Consider the following 20865-nt stretch of genomic DNA (forward strand, 5'->3'; position numbering starts at 1 on the left):
GGTGAAAGACATACGGAGCGAGTGTTCCTCCTTTCGTCGCCAAACAAAAACAAGCAGTACTAATTTATCCACAGCGCAAAGCTGACAAATTACGAAACTACCCCGAAAGCCCGGCAGCCACCCACCTCAAAAACAAAGCCTAACCCCATGCCCACGTCACCCCGGTTTCTTCAACCAATAAAAAGCCACTTTACGAAATATTTTCTCTCCATTATTAATTTTCTTAATTATTTTATTAAGAGAAAAAAACACACGTTAGTTATTAAGCGCGTATATATAAATCCCGCGAAGCTTTCCTTAACCAACGCCCCCCTGTGCATACAAAAGCTCAAATCCGAAACAGAAGGACTGTTACCGAGTTAGGCGAGGCTCACTCGGACCTCACCTCATTCCACCGACGCTTCTGACTCACTCCTGACTCGCCCAACTCCCCTCCGAGTTGAGTCAGACCTTTCTCCTCCGACCGTTTCGCCGAGATCTGAAGGTAATTGTCTGCCTCACTCTAGTTTCTTTCGTCTCTTTCTCTCTGCGATTTTCTGGATCCGAATGATGTACGGAAATTTAGGTCTTGTTTCCGATTACTTTTGATTTCTTTTTGGCTGAATTATACAATGTGGATGTGTTATGGGATTTCTGATCCTTCTTAACCTTGTCTCCTCTTGATCGAATCTCCTTCAATTTTGATTTTGCTGTACTTTTTTATTATATATTCCCTCCCAGATCTGATTGTAACAATGTTTTTATTTTTCTTTTCCTTACTTTGCTATTCTTCATTTAATTGGTGGTTGTTTGGTGCTTTAGTGATGAGGTCATTTTGTTTCTTTAAGAGAGACACAGTTTCATAAGGTTAGGATAAAATTTTATAATAAAATAACGTTTGTGTATTTTGTCCCAGGTGTTAGTAAAGAGAATGATTCTTTGCTTTGAGGTTTTTGTACTATGTTGAAAGTGTGAATTTTTAATTCATGATTATCTTTTTATTTATATAAAAAAATTCTAAAGAAGTATTCTTTTATGAATTATTACGTTGATAAACTGATTGAGAATGGGTGTTTGATGGTTTGGTGAAAATATTACCAAAAGAATGGAAAAACAAGTGTATAGCCAACTCCATACGTAGGACTCCTTTTTTTTTTCGTTCGTTCTTTCTTTGAAATCCTGAGTTTTTTGAAAATTTGTCGTATAGCTTGAGATCTGTTTTGTTATGATTGCTGAGATAGGAATTTTCGTTGACCTTGTTAAAATATAATCCAAAGGAGATTTTTTTTTTCTCCTTTTTCTTTTTTGAAGTTTAAAAGGATGAATTTGTGACTGCAATAAAATTGAATATTAGTAGTAGGTTTTGGTTTTTGTTCCAAATTCTAATCTGAGATCAGTCCCAACCAAGTGTACGGCTTTGGCATTGTCTCATCTAAAAGTCCAGCCCGCAGTATAGCTGGAAGCTACCAGCTAAATCATTTGGTTTGGATTGATGTTAATTTACTCATTTTAGCAACGTGATTCGTCTTATGACACTTTTTTTGTATCTCTTGGTTTCTTCCCTTTGTTCCCTGCTTAAATTTGTTTTGCTCTTTCATATCTACTTATTTAATGAACTAGTGCCTTTTCTCTCTTTTCTGCCTACTGTATTCATGGCAACATCAGTTTGCTACCCGTTAACTAAAGTTTGAAAGTTTCCTATGGGATATGATACTAGTGATGTTATGTTAGATCTACACGTATTAAGTTTCAATCTTTCTGCTTTTTCTTTCTTTTTGACCTAGTTATATTAGGAGTATACTATTTGTATTCAGTCTGTATTTCACTGTGTTGAGTTGCCTCATTTATGATACAGTAATTGACAGGTAAACAAAACAGGGAAACAGAAAATGAAGGCCCTTATTCTTGTTGGAGGGTTCGGAACACGTTTGAGGCCATTGACACTCAGTGTTCCCAAGCCACTTGTTGATTTTGCCAACAAACCCATGATCTTGCATCAGGTAAAATCTGCATCCTGCTTCCAGTCTAAAATTCCAATCTTCATTACATCCCATGTTCCATGTAAATCTTCTTCTCTTTTTTCAAAACAATTCTTGGTCAGAGAAAAAAGGAAATGAGTTATAACATGTATTAAACATCCATCTAAATTGTGAGATATAGTTGTGGTTGTACTCTGCTACTTGCTCATTTAGTCCTTTCCATAACTTTCTATGTGTCAATGGTTTTTCAGATTGAAGCTCTTAAGGCTATTGGCGTGAGTGAAGTGGTTTTGGCTATCAATTACCAACCAGAGGTAACTAATTGATGCACTTCTGTTATTAAAATGTTTGTTCCATAATTGGATGGGGTATCTAAATTATAATAATCTGTCTTTCCACTTATGTAGGTGATGCTGAACTTCTTGAAGGATTTTGAGGCAAAGCTCGGGATCAAGATCACTTGCTCACAAGAGACTGAGCCACTTGGCACAGCTGGTCCTCTGGCGCTTGCTAGGGATAAGTTGATAGACGAGTCCGGCGAGCCATTTTTTGTCCTTAACAGTGATGTCATTAGTGAGTATCCGCTCAAGGAAATGATTGAATTCCACAAGTCTCATGGAGGAGAGGCTTCCATTATGGTGACCAAGGTAACACCTGAATTAAAATAAATCTTTTCAGTTTGTTCCATCTGTATGCTTATTGTAACATTTATCTTCTAGTAATGGTTGTTATAATAATTTCTTTGTATTGTGCAGGTAGACGAGCCATCAAAGTATGGTGTCGTAGTTATGGAAGAATCAACAGGGAAAGTGGAGAAATTTGTAGAAAAACCAAAACTGTTTGTCGGGAACAAAATTAATGCTGGAATTTACTTGTTAAACCCTTCAGTTCTTGATCGAATTCAACTGAGGCCCACCTCAATTGAGAAAGAGGTCTTCCCGGAAATTGCAGCCGAAAGTAAGCTCTTTGCAATGGTGCTTCCCGGGTTCTGGATGGACATTGGACAGCCTAGGGACTACATCACTGGCCTAAGACTCTACTTAGACTCATTGAGGAAGAAATCTTCCGTTAAGTTGGCCACTGGAGCCCATGTCGTTGGTAATGTTCTAATTGATGAGACAGCCACCATTGGCGAGGGATGTTTGATCGGGCCAGATGTCGCCATTGGCCCAGGCTGTGTTGTTGAATCAGGAGTTAGGCTTTCACGCTGCACAGTAATGCGGGGGGTTCGTATCAAGAAGCATGCTTGCATTTCCAGCAGTATCATTGGCTGGCACTCAACTGTGGGGCAGTGGGCACGTGTGGAGAACATGACTATTCTTGGAGAAGATGTTCATGTGAGTGATGAAATCTACAGCAATGGAGGTGTGGTCTTGCCTCACAAAGAGATCAAAGCTAGCATTTTGAAGCCAGAGATTGTCATGTGAGGAGGGCTTTTTTGCTGCTTAAACTAGCAAACTGTGTTTAGGTAGTAAGTTATCTTTGTTTCTGAGAAGGGTTTGTTCTTTTTGTTTCTTCTTACTTTTTTTTTTTATATAAAATTTATTTTCTTCTCACAGTGTTAACATCAGTTTGTACTGGTCCATCTGATGGGAGTCATAATGTTGAAGGGTCAGTGTCTTCAATGAGAGATCATTTGTTGTGAAATGTGTAATCTTATCTTCAGTGTATATATAAATAAGTCAAGTCAGTTTATCTGCATATGTAATTTATATTTGTTGATTTTTTTTAATGAATTTGTCATTTTGGCATTTTTCTGTCTTACATTTGTGATGCATTTATCTTTGTCTTACATTAGTAATATAGAAGATTCCTAAGCCTTCCAATATAACTTTCTCCATACACCCGTGGTTGCACAAGGATGACTTATCAAGTTTTCCTTTCAGGCCATGTAGGGATTGATTTCGACCACCCTCAGAGAGATCAAAATTATTACTTAAATTAATAAAATAATACAATTGAAATAAATGAAATAAATGTAATAATAAAGTAGCATATTTATTGATATATAAATTTTACATGATATTAAATGTTGTACTAAATTTAATATTACATATGTTTTTGGCACACCATTAAGAAAAGATGATTTTAGCCAAGAAGTTCACCAAGCACGCTTCAACCTAAAAAGAAAAAAGAAGAAAAAGAGGCCCATAATTTAAGTAATAATTTTGATCTTTCCGAGGGTGGTGGAAATCAATCCCTACATGGCCTGTAAGGAAACCTTGTTCAGTCATCAGTGTGCAACTACGGGTGTATGGAGAAAGTTACATTGGAAGGTTTAGGAATCTTTTATACAATTACTCATGTAAGACAAAGATAAATGCATCATAAATGTAAGACAGAAAAAGGCCAAAATAACAAATTCATTTAAAAAAAAGTTAACAAATATAAATTTTATATTACTGATGTAAAATGTTAAAGTCTCACATACATTGGAGAAAAAATATCAAATCTCACGTAATTTAGTTTGATAATATTATAAAATATTGTTAGTTATATTTACAAAGTGTTACCGAAATTACTAGTATGGTTAATGCTTCAACTTAAAATATTAGCAAAATATTGACTGAAAATGTTAATATTAAATTTTGTTAATGATTATAGATAGCCGAGAACACAAATGTGGACATCTATGACTCTATCTCTCCATGGTCCCTTTTTTAAAGGGCTCTCAAGGAATCCCAACTATTTGCCATTTTTCCACAACTAAAGGTCCTGAAAATATACTTGCCCATCCTTACATTAACTTCGCAAGACATTATTAACGCGGTATCATAATAGTTTTCAAAAATAAATAATAATAATTCTATTTATAAAATCAAATACAATTGACTAATGGTGGTGTGTGTGTGGACGCGAAATCTAAATATACGTATAAAAAATAAAATAAATAAGTGGTTAGCACAATAAGAGCCATATTTCCACGTAGGGAGCCCAAGAGGATAATGCGGATCCCTTTTATGGTGCAAAAGCCATTGAGGAATTTTGTTGTGTGAAAGTGACAATCAGATCCATGAGTATTATGTATCATTATTGTTTATAATATATAGTAATTTCCTTTTTTTTAATAGGGCATTAGCCTTAGGCATCATAGTTTATATCGAACTTTTGGTCATATTCTGTGCAGTTAATTTGACCAAAACCATATGATATGATACTTTAGTATCTAGAACCTATGAATTATTGGTCACGTAAACCCTAAGATGATATTTATTCGTAATCTTAAAAGTGGTATTTCCAATGGATGTTATAAGATACCATGTGCCTGAAAATTACGACCTCACCCATTTAGCTACATGGGTAGGATATAAAATGAAGATTCTTGATGCTACTTAGCACCATCCAAAAAAGAAAACCTAATGAGTTGAAAAAGACAAAAAAAAATAAGTCCCTATCCCATTTTTTTAAGCAGGTGGCGGCTAGCGCTACATATGAGGTATTGCATGTTTAAACATAATTTTTTTTTAAGAGGTGTCACCTTAAAATTAGTTAGTGATGATATTGAAATTATATAAAATTCAATACATAATTATACCAAAACAATATAATGCCTTCATCTTAAGCAACACCAATACCTTTTAGCATTTTTTCTCTCACTAAATTATGAAGTAATGCTAGCTAATGATATAATTGTTCAAGGTAAGGACAAAATAGATCAGCACCTTAAAAACAAAAGTATCCCACAGCTACAAGGTCTTTTCCTACAGCTCGTGTAGATTTCGCATCAGCACTTTTTCACGAACACAACAATTATTCTTTGGTAATACATATACAGATAATGTCCAATTTTGGGGTGGACATATTGGCAATACAATACAGCCAATACATAACAATTAGTATCCTCTAGTCTATACCCCTAATTCCACTATGGTATCACCGACAGTGATAGCTCAAAGCATTAAAGGATAGAACTTGCCAAAACTTTTTGACAATAATATATATGGAATGAGAATAGCCCCCATAAAAGTTTCTTGAGAGCCATCCAAATTAGTGTTAGGTGTAGGAGTAGCTACCTTAGAATATTACATGGCCTATGATCCTTTAGTCTTCTTAATCTCTCAATGATGAAGGGGGCTTTAAATTTTTTAATCATCATTTAATGGATAAATCTCCTCATTATTAAAAGAATGATGGGTTAGTGAAGTGGTCCATAATGTGATTATTTTTTTAATCAAGTTGTTCATAACAAACAATAACAACTCTATCATATGATGTAGAGAGGTATAGGGAATTCAAAGTAACGAGGGAAATGATTTGTGTGTCTACCATGTGATAAGACACATTTGGTCTCATTATTTTCTTTAAAGTTTTTGGAAAGGTAACTGGGTTTTGATTGGTTTGTAATTTAAAAATTGTGTTTTTTAAAAATGAGTTTTAGAAACAAAAATTTAAATAAAAATTGTTTCTAAATATGTGATTGGTTGTAGTGTGATTTAATGTTTTTGAGTTTTAAAAAATTGAATATGTGATTGGTTGAGAATCTCAAACTAAAAAAATAAAAGAATAATTTGAGAATTTTTGGATAAGAAATGCTAAAGGACACCACTGGTGCCTGGCTAACACCCTTTTATGTGTCAATATCGCTATTGGTCCAACTAAGTATCGGGTCTCATAGAGTTTAATATAATAGCTTTTAGAGAGTATCGCTAGTCAATCGCAACGCGACATGTCGAGAAAGTGTTAGGCACCACTGGTGCTTAATATCAATGCTCTTTTTGGATTCCATGATCTGAAAACATAAAAAACATAAAAATTGTGTTTTCATTTTTTAGCCTAAAACTCAAAATAGTATTCAAATTTTGTTTTTAAAAATACTCAAACAATCCAGAAGTCTTAGATGAAACCCCACCATTTTAATATTCAAAAACATAAAACAGTTTTCAAATTCTAAACCAATGTAGACAAAATGGAGAAATCATTTTTTTTTTTTGGATTAACTAAAAACGAAGAAATCATTACTAAAAATTTTATTCTTTCTAACATACTTTATCTCTTAGCTAATTATTATTATTATTGTAATTTTACAACACAGATTTCGAACCACATAACATTCAAATAGATCAAAACCAATCGCAACAACATCAGCAAATAAATAAGTAATCAAACCAGAAAAATTAATTAGATAAAAAAATGAAAGAAAAAATATAGTAAAAGAACACAGAATTTTTATAGAAGTTCGACCAAATTAAAGGACCTACTTCTTATTACTCCCTTGAGATTTTTCTCTATTAATGTGATGAATTACAAACTTGAGTTGTTAAGTGCACCCTAGAAAACAATTACAGATGAAATTTCTAAAACTCAGCTCGAGTTTCGACTCCAAAAACACTGCTCTTGGTTTAGTTTTCCCAACTTCTCTTCACTCTTGTTTTCTCTCTTTCTTTATCTCTCTCCCACTTACAAGCTTGAGTTGTTAAGTGCACCCTAGAAAATAATTACAGGTGAAATTCCTAAAACTCAGCTCGAGTTTTGACTTCAAGAACACTAATCTTGGTCCAGTTTTACCAACTTCTCTTCACTCTGTTTTTCTTTCTTTATCTCTCACCCACTCGACCTCACTATCTCTCAATTCAGTCTAAAGCCTTTAAATAGGCAATGAAAGACTCAAACTAACAACCAAATGCACTTAACTAACTAAATAGAATTCTACAACATTTCAACCAACATTACTGAATCAATGATGTAGCATTTAACTAACTTAACATATGTTAGTTAAAATAAACTGTTATATTTTTATTGTGTTTGTTCTATGAATTACCAAACAACAAATTCCACCTTAATTTATAGAACCAAACAAGACAAAACCTCAGGGGAGTGATCTAGTTATCTTCAAGTGAAGCAAATATTCAGCAATTTCAAACAACGTTAGAACTTGCTGACTGATAGAACTTTAGTTCCTTCATCTGCAAGATTCTCTTCACTAAGTACATTCTCAAGTTCTATTTCTCGATCTTTAATCTTCTCTCTGATCCAAAACAACCTTATATCAATATATTTTGATCTTTCATGATAGACTAGATTTTTGGCAAAAATATATAGAAGATTGACTGTCTGAGTATACAATTGATTTTCCTTTCATCATCTGCATCTCACTTAGGATTCTTAATAGTTTTTTGTTTTTAAAATAATGTTACTTATTATTATTAACCTATTACATATTCAAAATATGCAAAAATAAACTTTTTTATTAAAATAATAAAAAAAATAACAAGATTGTTATCAATTACACAGCTCACACATTCAATTGTTTCTTTTTTTCTCTTTTTTTTTGTTTTTGCTGCGACTCACATTCAATTGTTAGAAGAGTAAATACTTATTTGGTATTGTCACACACTTACCTTTTGCTTTGGAAAACTTACAAAAATACTGTTTTTTTACCAAATATTTTCAAAAATACTGGAACACAGCAAACTTTACATTTTTACTGTCCAAGCCCATTTTTATTTCTTTTATACTGCCCAAGCCCGATATATTTACTTTTATACTGTAAACAATAACAAAACACAAACGGCACCTCTCCTTCGTGGTTGGGGACGGACAAATCAACACCAGAATAATAGAAACACCAGGAAAAAACCATAAAATCTGGCAAAGAAAAAAAAAAAAAGGTAAATACCATTTTGGACCCTCTGTTTTACAAAAGTTACCAATTGGACCCTGTGTTTTGTTAAATAACAAAATGGACCATGTATTTTCTAAAATAGTACAAATAGGACCCTGAATTGATTTTTTGTCAAAATAAAGTTTAATTATAATCCGATCTAAAAATGCTATGACAAAACTGTTTACATTTTTTGTATCTGTTCGTATTAAGCATTGTCTTCAAGTTGGTTGCATTAAAAAAAAAGTTGTCAAAAATTAAGCTCAGGGTCCTATTTTTACTATTTTAGAAAATACAGGGTCCATTTTGTCATTTAACAAAACACAGGGTCCAATCTGTAACTTTTGCAAAACACAGGGTCCAAAATGGTATTTACCCAAAAAAAAATTACTAAATCAACAACAAATTACTGTTTTGTACTGTTATTTTACTGTTGTTTTAATATGAAAAAAAATGTCACGTAAATGAAATATTGTGAAAAATGATAGGACCTGGAATCTATACCAGTTCTCATAAAGAGCAATGGACAATGGGAAAAAGAACATAATTATTTCAAGAGAGAATGTAACAATGCTCGAAAACAACACAACAATACTTGAAAATAACACAGCAACAACAGAATCATACACATTGGAACACCAATTAGAAGAAGGAGGAGAGTCAAAAACAAGAGAATTTGAAAACGACAAATTCGACATAGTTGACAATGCAAAGCTTGTTGCTAAAAAAATGGTAGAAAAACTTGAAAACAACAGTAAAAAACTAGATCCATAAATCGACATCAACAACGCGAAGCTAATAACAGATAAACACCACTTATAAGTTGAAAAAGGTCGGGCATACAAAGACAAGGAAACACTGAAGAAAGTTTACAGCTACTACGCAATCAAAAACAACCTCCAATACAGTTTTTGAAAACATATTTAATTGGGTTTCAGTAAAAAAAAAATTAATATCTTCAATAACAAAGTAATAACCAGAGTTTATAACTCTGGAATGGTAGTATTCCGATCGGGTGTACTTAGATTTTCAATCCTATAAAAAATATAAGAAAACACTACTAAAACAACCAAAATAAAAAATAAAGAATATAAAAACAAGCATAAAAAAACTCTGGAATGGTAGTATTCCGATCGGGTGTACTTGGATTCTCAATCCTATAAAAAAAAAAGTAAGAAAACACTACTAAAACAAAACTAAAACAACAAAAAAAAAAAAATAAAGAATATAAAAAACAAGCATAAAAAAACATTAGAACTAAAATAATGACCTCAACAACCCTTTTCTAAATTATGATCTCAAACAGATCAATAGATTAAACAATCTCCACTGGGAATTTACCCTTTCCTTAAGAGTTAACAAAATAAAACCAAAACAACAACAAAACACAGAGTCAAACAAACAGAAAACCATAAAATAGGAGGACTAACAAAAAAAAACATGCACAAAAAAAAAAAAAAGAGAAATGAAAAATATAATCAACCTGAAAAAAAAAAAAACCCTAAAACAACACAAGATCAATAGAAAAAAACCTTATCAAATTTGGGAGACTTTACAAAATAGATTCTATAGTCTCGAAGTTAAGTTTAAGATTGTTTATGTTGATGAAAAATATTAAACAAAAACAAATATATGTGTAAGAAGAAGGTCACATGTAAGGCATCATGTAATATAAATATATTACACTCACGATGATATAATTATATATCATGATTTGATTTGCCACCTTTGTCGTTTCTCAACTCTCACTTTCGAAAAATAACTTCAAGATCTCAACTGGGTTGTAGCCATTTATGCTCCAAAACAACTATATATCTATATAATATATAATAATCCATCCTTGACCTTAACTAAAACTCTAACTCATCACCTAGCCTCATGTGAAAACAGAGAGCCAAACAATCCAAATCCCTCTTCTAACTTCAAATCAAGTGGAAAGAGAAAGAGAGAACAAGGATTTAAGTGAAGCCCTTGAAGGGTTGGATAAGTTTCTGGTTGGAAAAAAAATAGAATAAGAAGATGAGTAGTAAAATATTGGAAAGTGAGATTTATATAATAATTATTAAATATTAAAAAATAATAAAGAATAAAATTTTTTTAAAAAAAAAAAAGAGTAAAGAAGGTGTCACTTTTGTCACATCTCACATCCAATCAACTTTTCTAATAAAACAAAAAACTTTAAATATTGATGTAAGAAAATCTTATAGAGATACGAGTAAGTAAAAGTAATTAAAAAACTTGTACACAAAAAAGTCGATATTGTTGATTCAAAAAAAAAAAAGTCTATACTGCCGTATAAAAAAAAGCATACACAGTAAAAAAGATAATAATGCAGCCTGACAGTATAAATGTAATAAATTGGAAAAAATTAGTAATTTATATAAATTTCCCTTTGCTTTTACCTTAGTACCCGATTCTTTGAAACTATAACCCAAGGCCCCTATATTCCAATCACACATAGCATTTATACAATTTATTATAGACATTGTTTCACATAAAATAAATTATAGAATATTAAATCGTATATAAGAACATGTGCTAGTCCACTCATCATTAATTAATTTTGAAATAGAACCTCATGATTCTTAACACAATTATCGACAAATTCGATCAATTTAATTAGTACTTAAATTTTAATTTAGAATCTACATAAATAAATTAGGACAATTTTGGTATATTAAAGCTATTTTATTTATTAAATTTCAGTCAAGAGTACTAACATATATGATTTTAAATTATAAATACTAGACTAGATGAAGATTATTGAGAAAAGTAGAATACCAAGTTTGTATATTATTCTAATATTTTGAAAGATAATGGTTACTAAATGCATATTTATAAAAAAAAAATAGTAAATTGCAGCATAAATACCTAATGTTTCACGTTTTATATACTTAAAAACCTTATCTTTATTTTTAGTGGCAAAAATACTCAATGTTACAATTCTCTTACACCTGTTACTACAACTTCCGTTAACTCATAAATATGGACACGTAGAAAGTCCAGATGTATTACATTTATTTCTTTTATTTTAAAACTTAATATTCTTAATATTAGAAACTAAATGCTACTTTTTTTAAAAAAAAAAACAAAAAGTTCTCATAGTAATTTTCACATATACTCGACCGGTTTACTCAGTTATGGTAATTTAGTTTTGCATCTCTCTTATTATTATTTTTTTTTAAACAAGTAGCATTTAGTTTTTGATATTAAGAATATTACATTTTAAAATGAAATAAATAAATATAATGCATCTAGGCCCTCCACATGTCCATATTTATGAGTCAACGGAAGTAGTAGTATTGTAACATTGGGTATTTTTACTTCTAAAAATAAAGATTGTTAATTCCATTTTTGGCATATTTAATTGACAAAAATATTTTATTATTTAATGTATATTTCGGCTGGCATATAATGATATGGTTTCCATATTTGTGTAAATCAAACTTGAAAGGAAAGTTGTCTAGCTTTCCTATTTTTGGAAAAAAGGTAAAAATGGTAAGTTTGGTTACCCATTTCGTTTTTTATCTAACCATCTGTTATTCTGATCTTGTGTTGAGTTTCCCATTTTCTAAGATCAGGTTTCTTGAAGAGAAAACCGGAGCAAGACCTTCCTTTTCTATAAAAGGAAAGTTGTAGTTACTGCCCACGATTCTGTATGTACAGAAACGGAAATTCCTGGACTGATTGAAGAATTATTTTAGGGAAGTTTCTAGTGGGTTGAGGTCTTGTTCAGACCGAATGTAAGCTGTCTATGAGATGTATATTCATTATAAATACATCCCATAGCTGCTAGGTTTTGTATCTCTTTCATACACTTAGAATTGCTTTCATATCTTAAGGAAAGAGTGTCTTTGTTTAGTACCTCTCTTGGTACCTCTCTTGTATCTTTGAATTTCATTCATATCTTTAGAAAAGGGAGTCTTTGTTTTGTAGAGAAGAGTTGTTCTACTCTTACTCTGTTTATTTGTTGTTTGTATTGTCTTGAGTCTGTATTCAAGTCTACAACGAAGAAGAACATCAGTGCACCTTCGGGAGAAGGGTATTTACAAGCTTTCGGGAGATTGCTTTTGAAGTCTTGCATCGGGAGGATACAAGCACACAACCTTCGGGAGATGGTTGTATAGGCTTTCGGGAGATAGCCTTTAAGCCTTGAATCGGGAGGATTCAAGCACTCTTCAAGGTGATCGAAGGGAGTTCGAGCACTTGGAGTTTTATCAAGATTCGGTTAGTAGGTGGAATACATCAAGCTTGCGGCATACAATAAGAGGGAGTCTATTTATGCATAAGTCAATTACTTTGTATTTTTGATACCGATCTAATGAATCTTATCTCTGGGCGTGGCCCCGTGGACTAGTAACAATCTGAAAGGATTGTTGAAACCACGTACAAAAATCTTGTGTGTTTTTACTTTTATGCACTGTTTGTTTTTCTGGGTTTCTCTGGAGTTACGGAGTTGCATTCTGTAACTACGTAAAATCGTTTTCGCACTCAGCTTTATTATTCCGCATTTAATTAATCATTTAATTAAATAATCAAACTGGGAATATTAAAATACGGAATTTCAATTGGTATCAGAGCGAGTCACTAAACTCTTAGTGAGATCTTGAGGTTATTCCGTTTAATTTGTTTTGTGTGAGATGTCTTTGTTTGCAGAAGGAAGTTCCATCTCTAGACCTCCTCTATTGAATGAGTCGAATTATACTTATTGGAAGGTCAGGATGAGAGCATTCATCAAATCGCAAGATGAGAAGGCATGGAGAGCTATTCTTACAGGTTGGTCTCAACCTACTGAAAATGATGAAAAAGGTATTACTCAGGTAAAATCTGAACTCAGTTGGACCACTGAAGATGAAAAATTGTCTGGTTATAATAATAAAGCTTTACATGCTATTTTTAATGGTGTTGGTGAAGGTTTTATTAAATTAATCTCATCTTGTGAATCTGCAAAGGAAGCATGGGAAATCCTTCAAATTCAATTTGAAGGTACTCCTGATGTAAAGAGATCACGATTTACCATGTTGCAAACTAGATTTGATGAATTGAGAATGTCAGATACTGAAACTTTAAATGATTTTTATGAAAGATTATCTGATATTTCTAATGAGTTCTTTGCCTTGGGAGAAAAATTAGATGAATCTGTCTTGGTTCGAAAAATTGTTCGAGTTCTTCCTGACAGGTTTGATACAAAATTGCTTGCAATGGAAGAGGCAAAAGACTTTGGCAAAATGAAGGTTGAGGAACTCATGGGATCTTTAAGAACTTTTGAGTTGAATCAACAGATCAAGAAAAAGAGTAAGCAAAGTCTCTCGAATGAGAAAATCAATGATAATGCTTTCAATGATTCTGAAATTATTGTTTCTGATGATGAAAATGATGATGAAATGGCCTTGTTAGCAAAAAATTTCCAAAGATACATGAAATCTGTTGGAAATAAAATGAACTTTTCAAAGAACTCAAATGGTAACATTTCAAGTAACAATCCCTCTAAACCTTTTTCATCTAACAAAAGTATTCGTTGCAGAGAGTGTGAAGGGTATGGTCATATTCAATCTGAATGTGCCAATACCTTAAAGAAAAATAAAAAGGGATTGAATGTTACTTGGAGTGATGATTCTGAAAGTAGTGAAGATGAAAAAGAAAAAGTTGCTCTAACAAGTGTTTTGTCAAGAAATTTGCAGGAAAAAGGAAAATTCATGTGCATGAATAATACCTCGATCGATGACAACAAGGAAGAATCTAGATCCGAATCAGATGAGTCAGAAATTGATGAGAATTCTATGGTTGAATCCTACAAGGTAATATTTGGTAAGTTGATGGAAAAATATGCTGAAAATCGCTCCCTGGTTAAAGATAATAAAGTCTTGTGTAACAACATTAATGAGTTGGAAGATAAACTTAAATGTTGTGAATCTGAACTATCTTTAAAAGAGTCTAAAATTATTTCTTTAACCAAGGAACTTGATAACATTAAAAAGAATGTGAAAATGCTAAATCCAGGTTCCACCATCTTTGAAAAAATTCAAAAATCTGGCCAAACCAATCATGTTGGTCTGGGTTATGTTTCTAATCAACCTAATTCTAATACCACTTTTGTTAAATCTAATAGTTTTGTTTCTGGAAGAACTATTTCTACCTCACGGAGTTTCGTCTCTACAAAGAAAGCACTCTGCTGTTACAGAAAAGAAGCACCACGGTAAGTTTGACAATTCTAAAGGGAATGGAAGACGTTTCATCCCTATTTGCCATTTTTGTGGGAGAAAAGGTCACATTCGACCTAAATGCATCACTATGCAAAACATGTTTAAATCTAATTACCTTGGAAATAAACATGTTTTACAAAAACAAAAATGGGTTGTCAAAAATAAATGCTTGGTAGGTTCTTCTTGTTTTAAAACTATTGCTACTAACATGTGGTACTTTGATAGTGGGTGTTCTAGACACATGACAGGTGAAAAAGAATATCTTGAGAACATTAGACCAATGCAGTGTGAAGAAGTTACTTTTGGTAACGGTCTTGTTGGAAAAGTCATAGGGATAGGAACTCTCAATTTCGAAGGGCTTCCTAGACTGAAGAATGTCATGTTGGTTGATGGACTAAAAGCTAATCTTCTTAGCATTAGTCAAATTTGTGATCAGGATTATACTGTGAGCTTTGATAGTAATCATTGTTATGTGTATAATATTCTTGATGAAATTGTCTTGCAAGGGTTCAGATCTAATGATAACTGTTACACCATCACTACCTATGGTACTTGTCATTCTGTTATTGATAACACCACCGATTTAGGGCATGAAAAACTTGGTCATATTCATTTTAAAAATCAGAGGAGATTGTCTAATGCAGGAATTGTTCGAGGATTACCTAAATTAGGTAAGGAGTCTTTGGGAAAATGTGGACCATGTCAGCTTGGTAAGCAACTGAAAATTTCTCATAAGAGTGTTTCTGATGTGAATACTTCCAGAGTTCTCGAACTCCTACATATGGACTTAATGGGTCCAATCCAGGTTGAAAGCTTGAATGGTAAGAGGTATATTTTTATGTGTGTTGATGATTTCTCTTGGTTTTCATGGGTAGAATTTTTTAGAGAAAACTTTGATACTTTTGATGTTCTTAAGTATCTTTGCTTGAAATTAAAAGTTCAAAAAGATTGCAACATTGGTAAGATAGTTCGTGGTAAGAGTAATCATGGAAAAGATTTTGAAAATACTGTGTATGGTAAATTCTGTAAATCTTATGGTATTTTTCATAATCTTTCTGCTCCTAAAATCCCACAACAAAATGGAGCGATTAAGGATTCCCACCTTCTTGATCATGTTTTAGACAAGGCTTTGTATGGCATGAAACAAGCACCCCGTGCTTGGTATGAGCGTCGATCTGAGTTTTTACACTCTCATGGTTATAGAAAAGGAAATGTTATTAAAACACAGCTCATCACACACATTCAATTTGATATTATTTTTTCATATGTTGATGATCTTGTTTTTGGAACTACTTCTAACTCTGAAGTGCAGGTTTTTGTTTCCCAAATGCAAAAGGAGTTCGAAATGAGTATGGTAGGTGAACTCACTTGTTTTCTCGGTCTTCAAGTGAAGCAATCAGATGAGGGAACTTTTGTCACTCAAAGCAAGTATGCAAAGAATTTGGTGAAAAAGTTTGGTCTTGAGAAAGCCAAACATACCAACACTCCCATGAGCACAACTTTGAAATTAAGCAAAGATGAACAAGGAGTAAAGGTAGATCAAACTTTGTATCGAAGTATGATAGGTAGTTTGCTTTATCTTACTGCTAGTCGTCCTGACATTTGTTATAGTGTTGGTGTTTGTGCACGATATCAGGCAAATCCCCTGGAATCCCATCTTTCTGCTGTGAAAAGAATCATTCGCTATGTAAATAGCACTATTGATTTTGGGATTTGGTTTTCAAAAGACACTAATTCTAACCTTGTTTGCTTTAGTGATGCCGGACAAGGTGTAATGCTGATGATAGAAAAAGTACTAGTGGTGGATGTTTCTATCTTGGAAACAATTTGGTTTCATGGCATAGCAAGAAGCAAAACTCAATCTCTCTGTCCATAGCAGAGGCTGAGTACATTGCTGCGGGTAGTTGTTGTACCAAATTGTTATGGATGAAACAAATGATGGCAGATTATGGGTTTGATTTGAAAACTTTAACCATCTTTTGTGATAACACTAGTGCTATAAACATTTCTAAGAATCCTGTTCAACACTCTCGCACAAAGCACATAGACATTCGTCATCACTTTATTAGAGAGCTTGTGGAAAATAAAATTCTTGTCTTAGAATATGTTGAAACTAGCAAACAAATTGCAGATATTTTTACTAAGGCTCTTGACTCGATCCGATTTATTTCTCTAAGGAAATCCTTAGGGGTTTGTACTGTTTAATGCTTTTGTTTTTCATAATCCTTGATATTTGAGTTGTCTTAGAGTTCATAATGTCTTGTCTTTGTCCTAGAAGAAAATTTCAACCTTATAAGAATTCCAGTCATTATTTTATTGCTAATGTTGTAATATTATGATGTCATACAGGTTTGTCAGGAAAATTGTCCACTCCTCACAGGAATATTCAAGTTCATCAAACAGTGTTATGTAAGCTACCATTTTCGAATAATGTTGTTCAAAAACTGTGTGTTCAAGCTCCATTGGATGAATAGAGCTACCTATCTCAATGTGTGAAAGCCATCTCTGAGTAAGTTGGAACTATGTAATTAGGAGTTATGTAGAAGATACGCTACCATTGAAAAGGGCTACCATTGAGGTAGTGTGACAGCGTCTCCTATGGGTACAATTTATCAGAAAAAGTCTTTTTGACAAATTGGGCAATGTTCCCTGCTTACACTTTCACACACTAATGCTTGACACAGTTTGTGGTAAAAATTGTTTCTTCTCGAAAATGGTGTTATAAAGCTGTTACATACTGTTTGATGTGCTTTAATATTCTTAGTGATGGAGTCAATTTTTCCTGTGAACCGGTATGACCTCATTCTATTACTTCATTAGTTTGATAAAATAATTTCTGATTATTCTTATGAGTTTGATTTTTTCATCAGGGACAAAGACAAATGGACATTATGAATTCTAGTTGCAAAAATATCAAGGTTATCTTATTTTTCTGTCATTTAATCAAAAAAAAAAAAAAAAAAAAAGGAGGTTCGTGATCGAGTTGTCAAGTGAGGATTGTTAAAAATTTTGTTATTTTTTTGTTATGTTTCATCATGTTCTAAGACACAATTTTTGCTCTTAAGTGGTGATTAGTGCTTTTTGTGCCTTGGTGTGTTCTCTTGTTCTTTTTGTGCAATTTTTCTTTGGGGGCATTGTTTGAAAAAAAAAATAAAAGAAAAAGGGGGGCATATTTTTTTTTTCTTTTTCGAATTCATTTTCGAATCCTTGTAAATTTTTTTTTTCTTTTATTTTTTCATTTTATGGAAACATGTGTTAATTGTATACTCTATTTTGTGTTTCCTTTATTTGTGGAGATTTGGTCTTATTCTAGGGAACTTGTTCTTAAATATTCAATTATTTTTGGTTTCCTTTTTTGGTGGCAATTTCGGATTTGGTGGGGTTTTTATTTCTTAGATTTTGTGGGAATATTTGGTTTCCTTTTTCCATTTAAGGAAACATTGACCACATTTGAAAAACTTTTCTTTGGTTTCCTTTTTTCCTTCCACACGTGGGTCAAAGGTAAGGAAGTTACCTTCCTTTTCAGTTTTTTTTAATTGGGTATTTAAAATTGAAAGTTATATATTCTCAACTACCCATAAACCCACGATCACCACTTTCTCTTCTTCTTCTATTTTTTCTCAAAGGTCTAACATTGTTCAAAGTGTAAGAGGGTTTGTGGTCTAGGGTTTCAAAGAAAAATGACCAAAACTAAGAATGCCCAACCATCCAAGAAGCCCACTCGTGGATCTGCTTCTGCTTCTCCGGTGACTCCGCCTGCGTCGCCTGCTCCAGCAACCGGAGCTTCTGGTTCGTCATCTGTTCCGATGAAAACTGCCAGAAAGTCGAAGACCAAAGCTTGAAAGTCGACTTACAACCTTGCTTCCCTTGGTGTTACTGTTGAACCTGCTGCTGCTTCTGCTTCTACAGAAATGGCTGAATTCAACTTGTGTTTGGGGAGAATGGAGACAAGTCAAGCCTTACTTCTCAGGAAGATGGACAACATCATGAAATACTTCCGACCCAATGATGATGAATAAGTGGTTCAATTCTCTATCTCTTGCTTTTTATTTGTGAATGCTTAAACTACTATGTCCTTGTTCATGGTTTTTGTTATCTTTGGCTCCTTGATAGACAAAAAGGGGGAGTAGTACTTATTTTTTGTGGAGTATGTTTTTTTGTGGATTATGTGTTACAACTCTTGATCCTTGTTTTTAGGGGGAGTTGCTTGTTTGTGGTTTGTGCACTTTTCCGTTGAAAAAGTTGCTGTGTTTTCGGTTTGCAAGCTTTTCCGTCCAAAAAAAGTTCTATGTTTTATGTGTTAGAGAGCTTTCATGCAGGGGGAGTATTTTCTATACTCTTGTATCTTTAAAAAGTTATTTGCTTTGGTTTCTAACACTTGATGCAGGTTTTCTCATAATAAAATGTTTTGTCAATCAAAGTGCCAAAGGGGGAGATTGTTAATTCCATTTTTGGCATATTTAATTGACAAAAATATTTTATTATTTAATGTATATTTCGGCTGGCATATAATGATATGGTTTCCATATTTGTGTAAATCAAACTTGAAAGGAAAGTTGTCTAGCTTTCCTATTTTTGGAAAAAAGGTAAAAATGGTAAGTTTGGTTACCCATTTCGTTTTTTATCTAACCAGCTGTTATTCTGATCTTGTGTTGAGTTTCCCATTTTCTAAGATCAGGTTTCTTGAAGAGAAAACCGGAGCAAGACCTTCCTTTTCTATAAAAGGAAAGTTGTAGTTACTGCCCACGATTCTGTATGTACAGAAACGGAAATTCCTGGACTGATTGAAGAATTATTTTAGGGAAGTTTCTAGTGGGTTGAGGTCTTGTTCAGACCGAATGTAAGCTGTCTATGAGATGTATATTCATTATAAATACATCCCATAGCTGCTAGGTTTTGTATCTCTTTCATACACTTAGAATTGCTTTCATATCTTAAGGAAAGAGTGTCTTTGTTTAGTACCTCTCTTGGTACCTCTCTTGTATCTTTGAATTTCATTCATATCTTTAGAAAAGAGAGTCTTTGTTTTGTAGAGAAGAGTTGTTCTACTCTTACTCTGTTTATTTGTTGTTTGTATTGTCTTGAGTCTGTATTCAAGTCTACAACGAAGAAGAACATCAGTGCACCTTCGGGAGAAGGGTATTTACAAGCTTTCGGGAGATTGCTTTTGAAGTCTTGCATCGGGAGGATACAAGCACACAACCTTCGGGAGATGGTTGTATAGGCTTTCGGGAGATAGCCTTTAAGCCTTGAATCGGGAGGATTCAAGCACTCTTCAAGGTGATCGAATGGAGTTCGAGCACTTGGAGTTTTATCAAGATTCGGTTAGTAGGTGGAATACATCAAGCTTGCGGCATACAATAAGAGGGAGTCTATTTATGCATAAGTCAATTACTTTGTATTTTTGATACCGATCTAATGAATCTTATCTCTGGGCGTGGCCCCGTGGACTAGTAACAATCTGAAAGGATTGTTGAAACCACGTACAAAAATCTTGTGTGTTTTTACTTTTATGCACTGTTTGTTTTTCTGGATTTCTCTGGAGTTACGGAGTTGCATTCTGTAACTACAGAAAACTGTTTTCAGTACCAGTTTTATTATTCCGCATTTAATTAATCATTTAATTAAATAATCAAACTGGGAATATTAAAATACGGAATTTCAAAGATAAGATATTTAAGTGTATAAAATCTAAAACATTAAGTATTTATGCCGCAATTTACCTTTAAAAAAATGGGGACCCTAATTCTTTGTAAATTGACAAAGAAACATCATTTTGGAACATGGTGCCCACTGTCGCTTGGCTACTAGATAAATTTTCTAACATTACTACTTTATCTAGTTTAAAGTAGCAATCGCAATTAATAACTAATCAAACTTAAAAAAACAAGTAATCTATAGATTAGCAAGAAAACAATAACGAGATAAAGGTTATGCTTTACTTAAAAAATGACATAAAACAATTACCTGACAAAGTCACACTTCTTCAATAGGGTTACCCAGTAAGCCTATTAGATTCCATTATTCAGCACAATAGTTTATGGTGGAGAAAATGGCATTTCTAGTACATAAAAACTTCTATTGCAAAGGAAAAAAATGGATA

The 20865-nt window shown here is 32.9% G+C and overlaps 1 protein-coding gene across 2 annotated transcripts; it reads left to right on the top strand.

Moving 5' to 3' along the window:
* The first annotated feature begins 212 nt into the window (after positions 1-212).
* LOC115704726 (mannose-1-phosphate guanylyltransferase 1) lies at positions 213-3709 on the top strand. Of its 2 annotated transcripts, none has more exons than XM_030631933.2 (5): positions 213-484; positions 1835-1979; positions 2210-2272; positions 2366-2605; positions 2714-3709. In XM_030631933.2, exons 2-5 carry the CDS (start codon positions 1869-1871, stop codon positions 3383-3385), a joined length of 1086 nt encoding a protein of 361 aa, XP_030487793.1. In that variant the 5' UTR covers positions 213-484; positions 1835-1868; the 3' UTR covers positions 3386-3709. The 2 variants fall into 2 exon arrangements, with proteins under 2 accessions (XP_030487793.1, XP_030487792.1); XM_030631932.2 differs by having other exon boundaries at positions 216-484; positions 1845-1979.
* The last annotated feature ends 17156 nt before the right edge of the window (positions 3710-20865 follow it).

Source organism: Cannabis sativa, chromosome 1, assembly GCF_029168945.1.
Source record: "Cannabis sativa cultivar Pink pepper isolate KNU-18-1 chromosome 1, ASM2916894v1, whole genome shotgun sequence".
Classification (NCBI taxonomy): Eukaryota; Viridiplantae; Streptophyta; class Magnoliopsida; order Rosales; family Cannabaceae; genus Cannabis; species Cannabis sativa.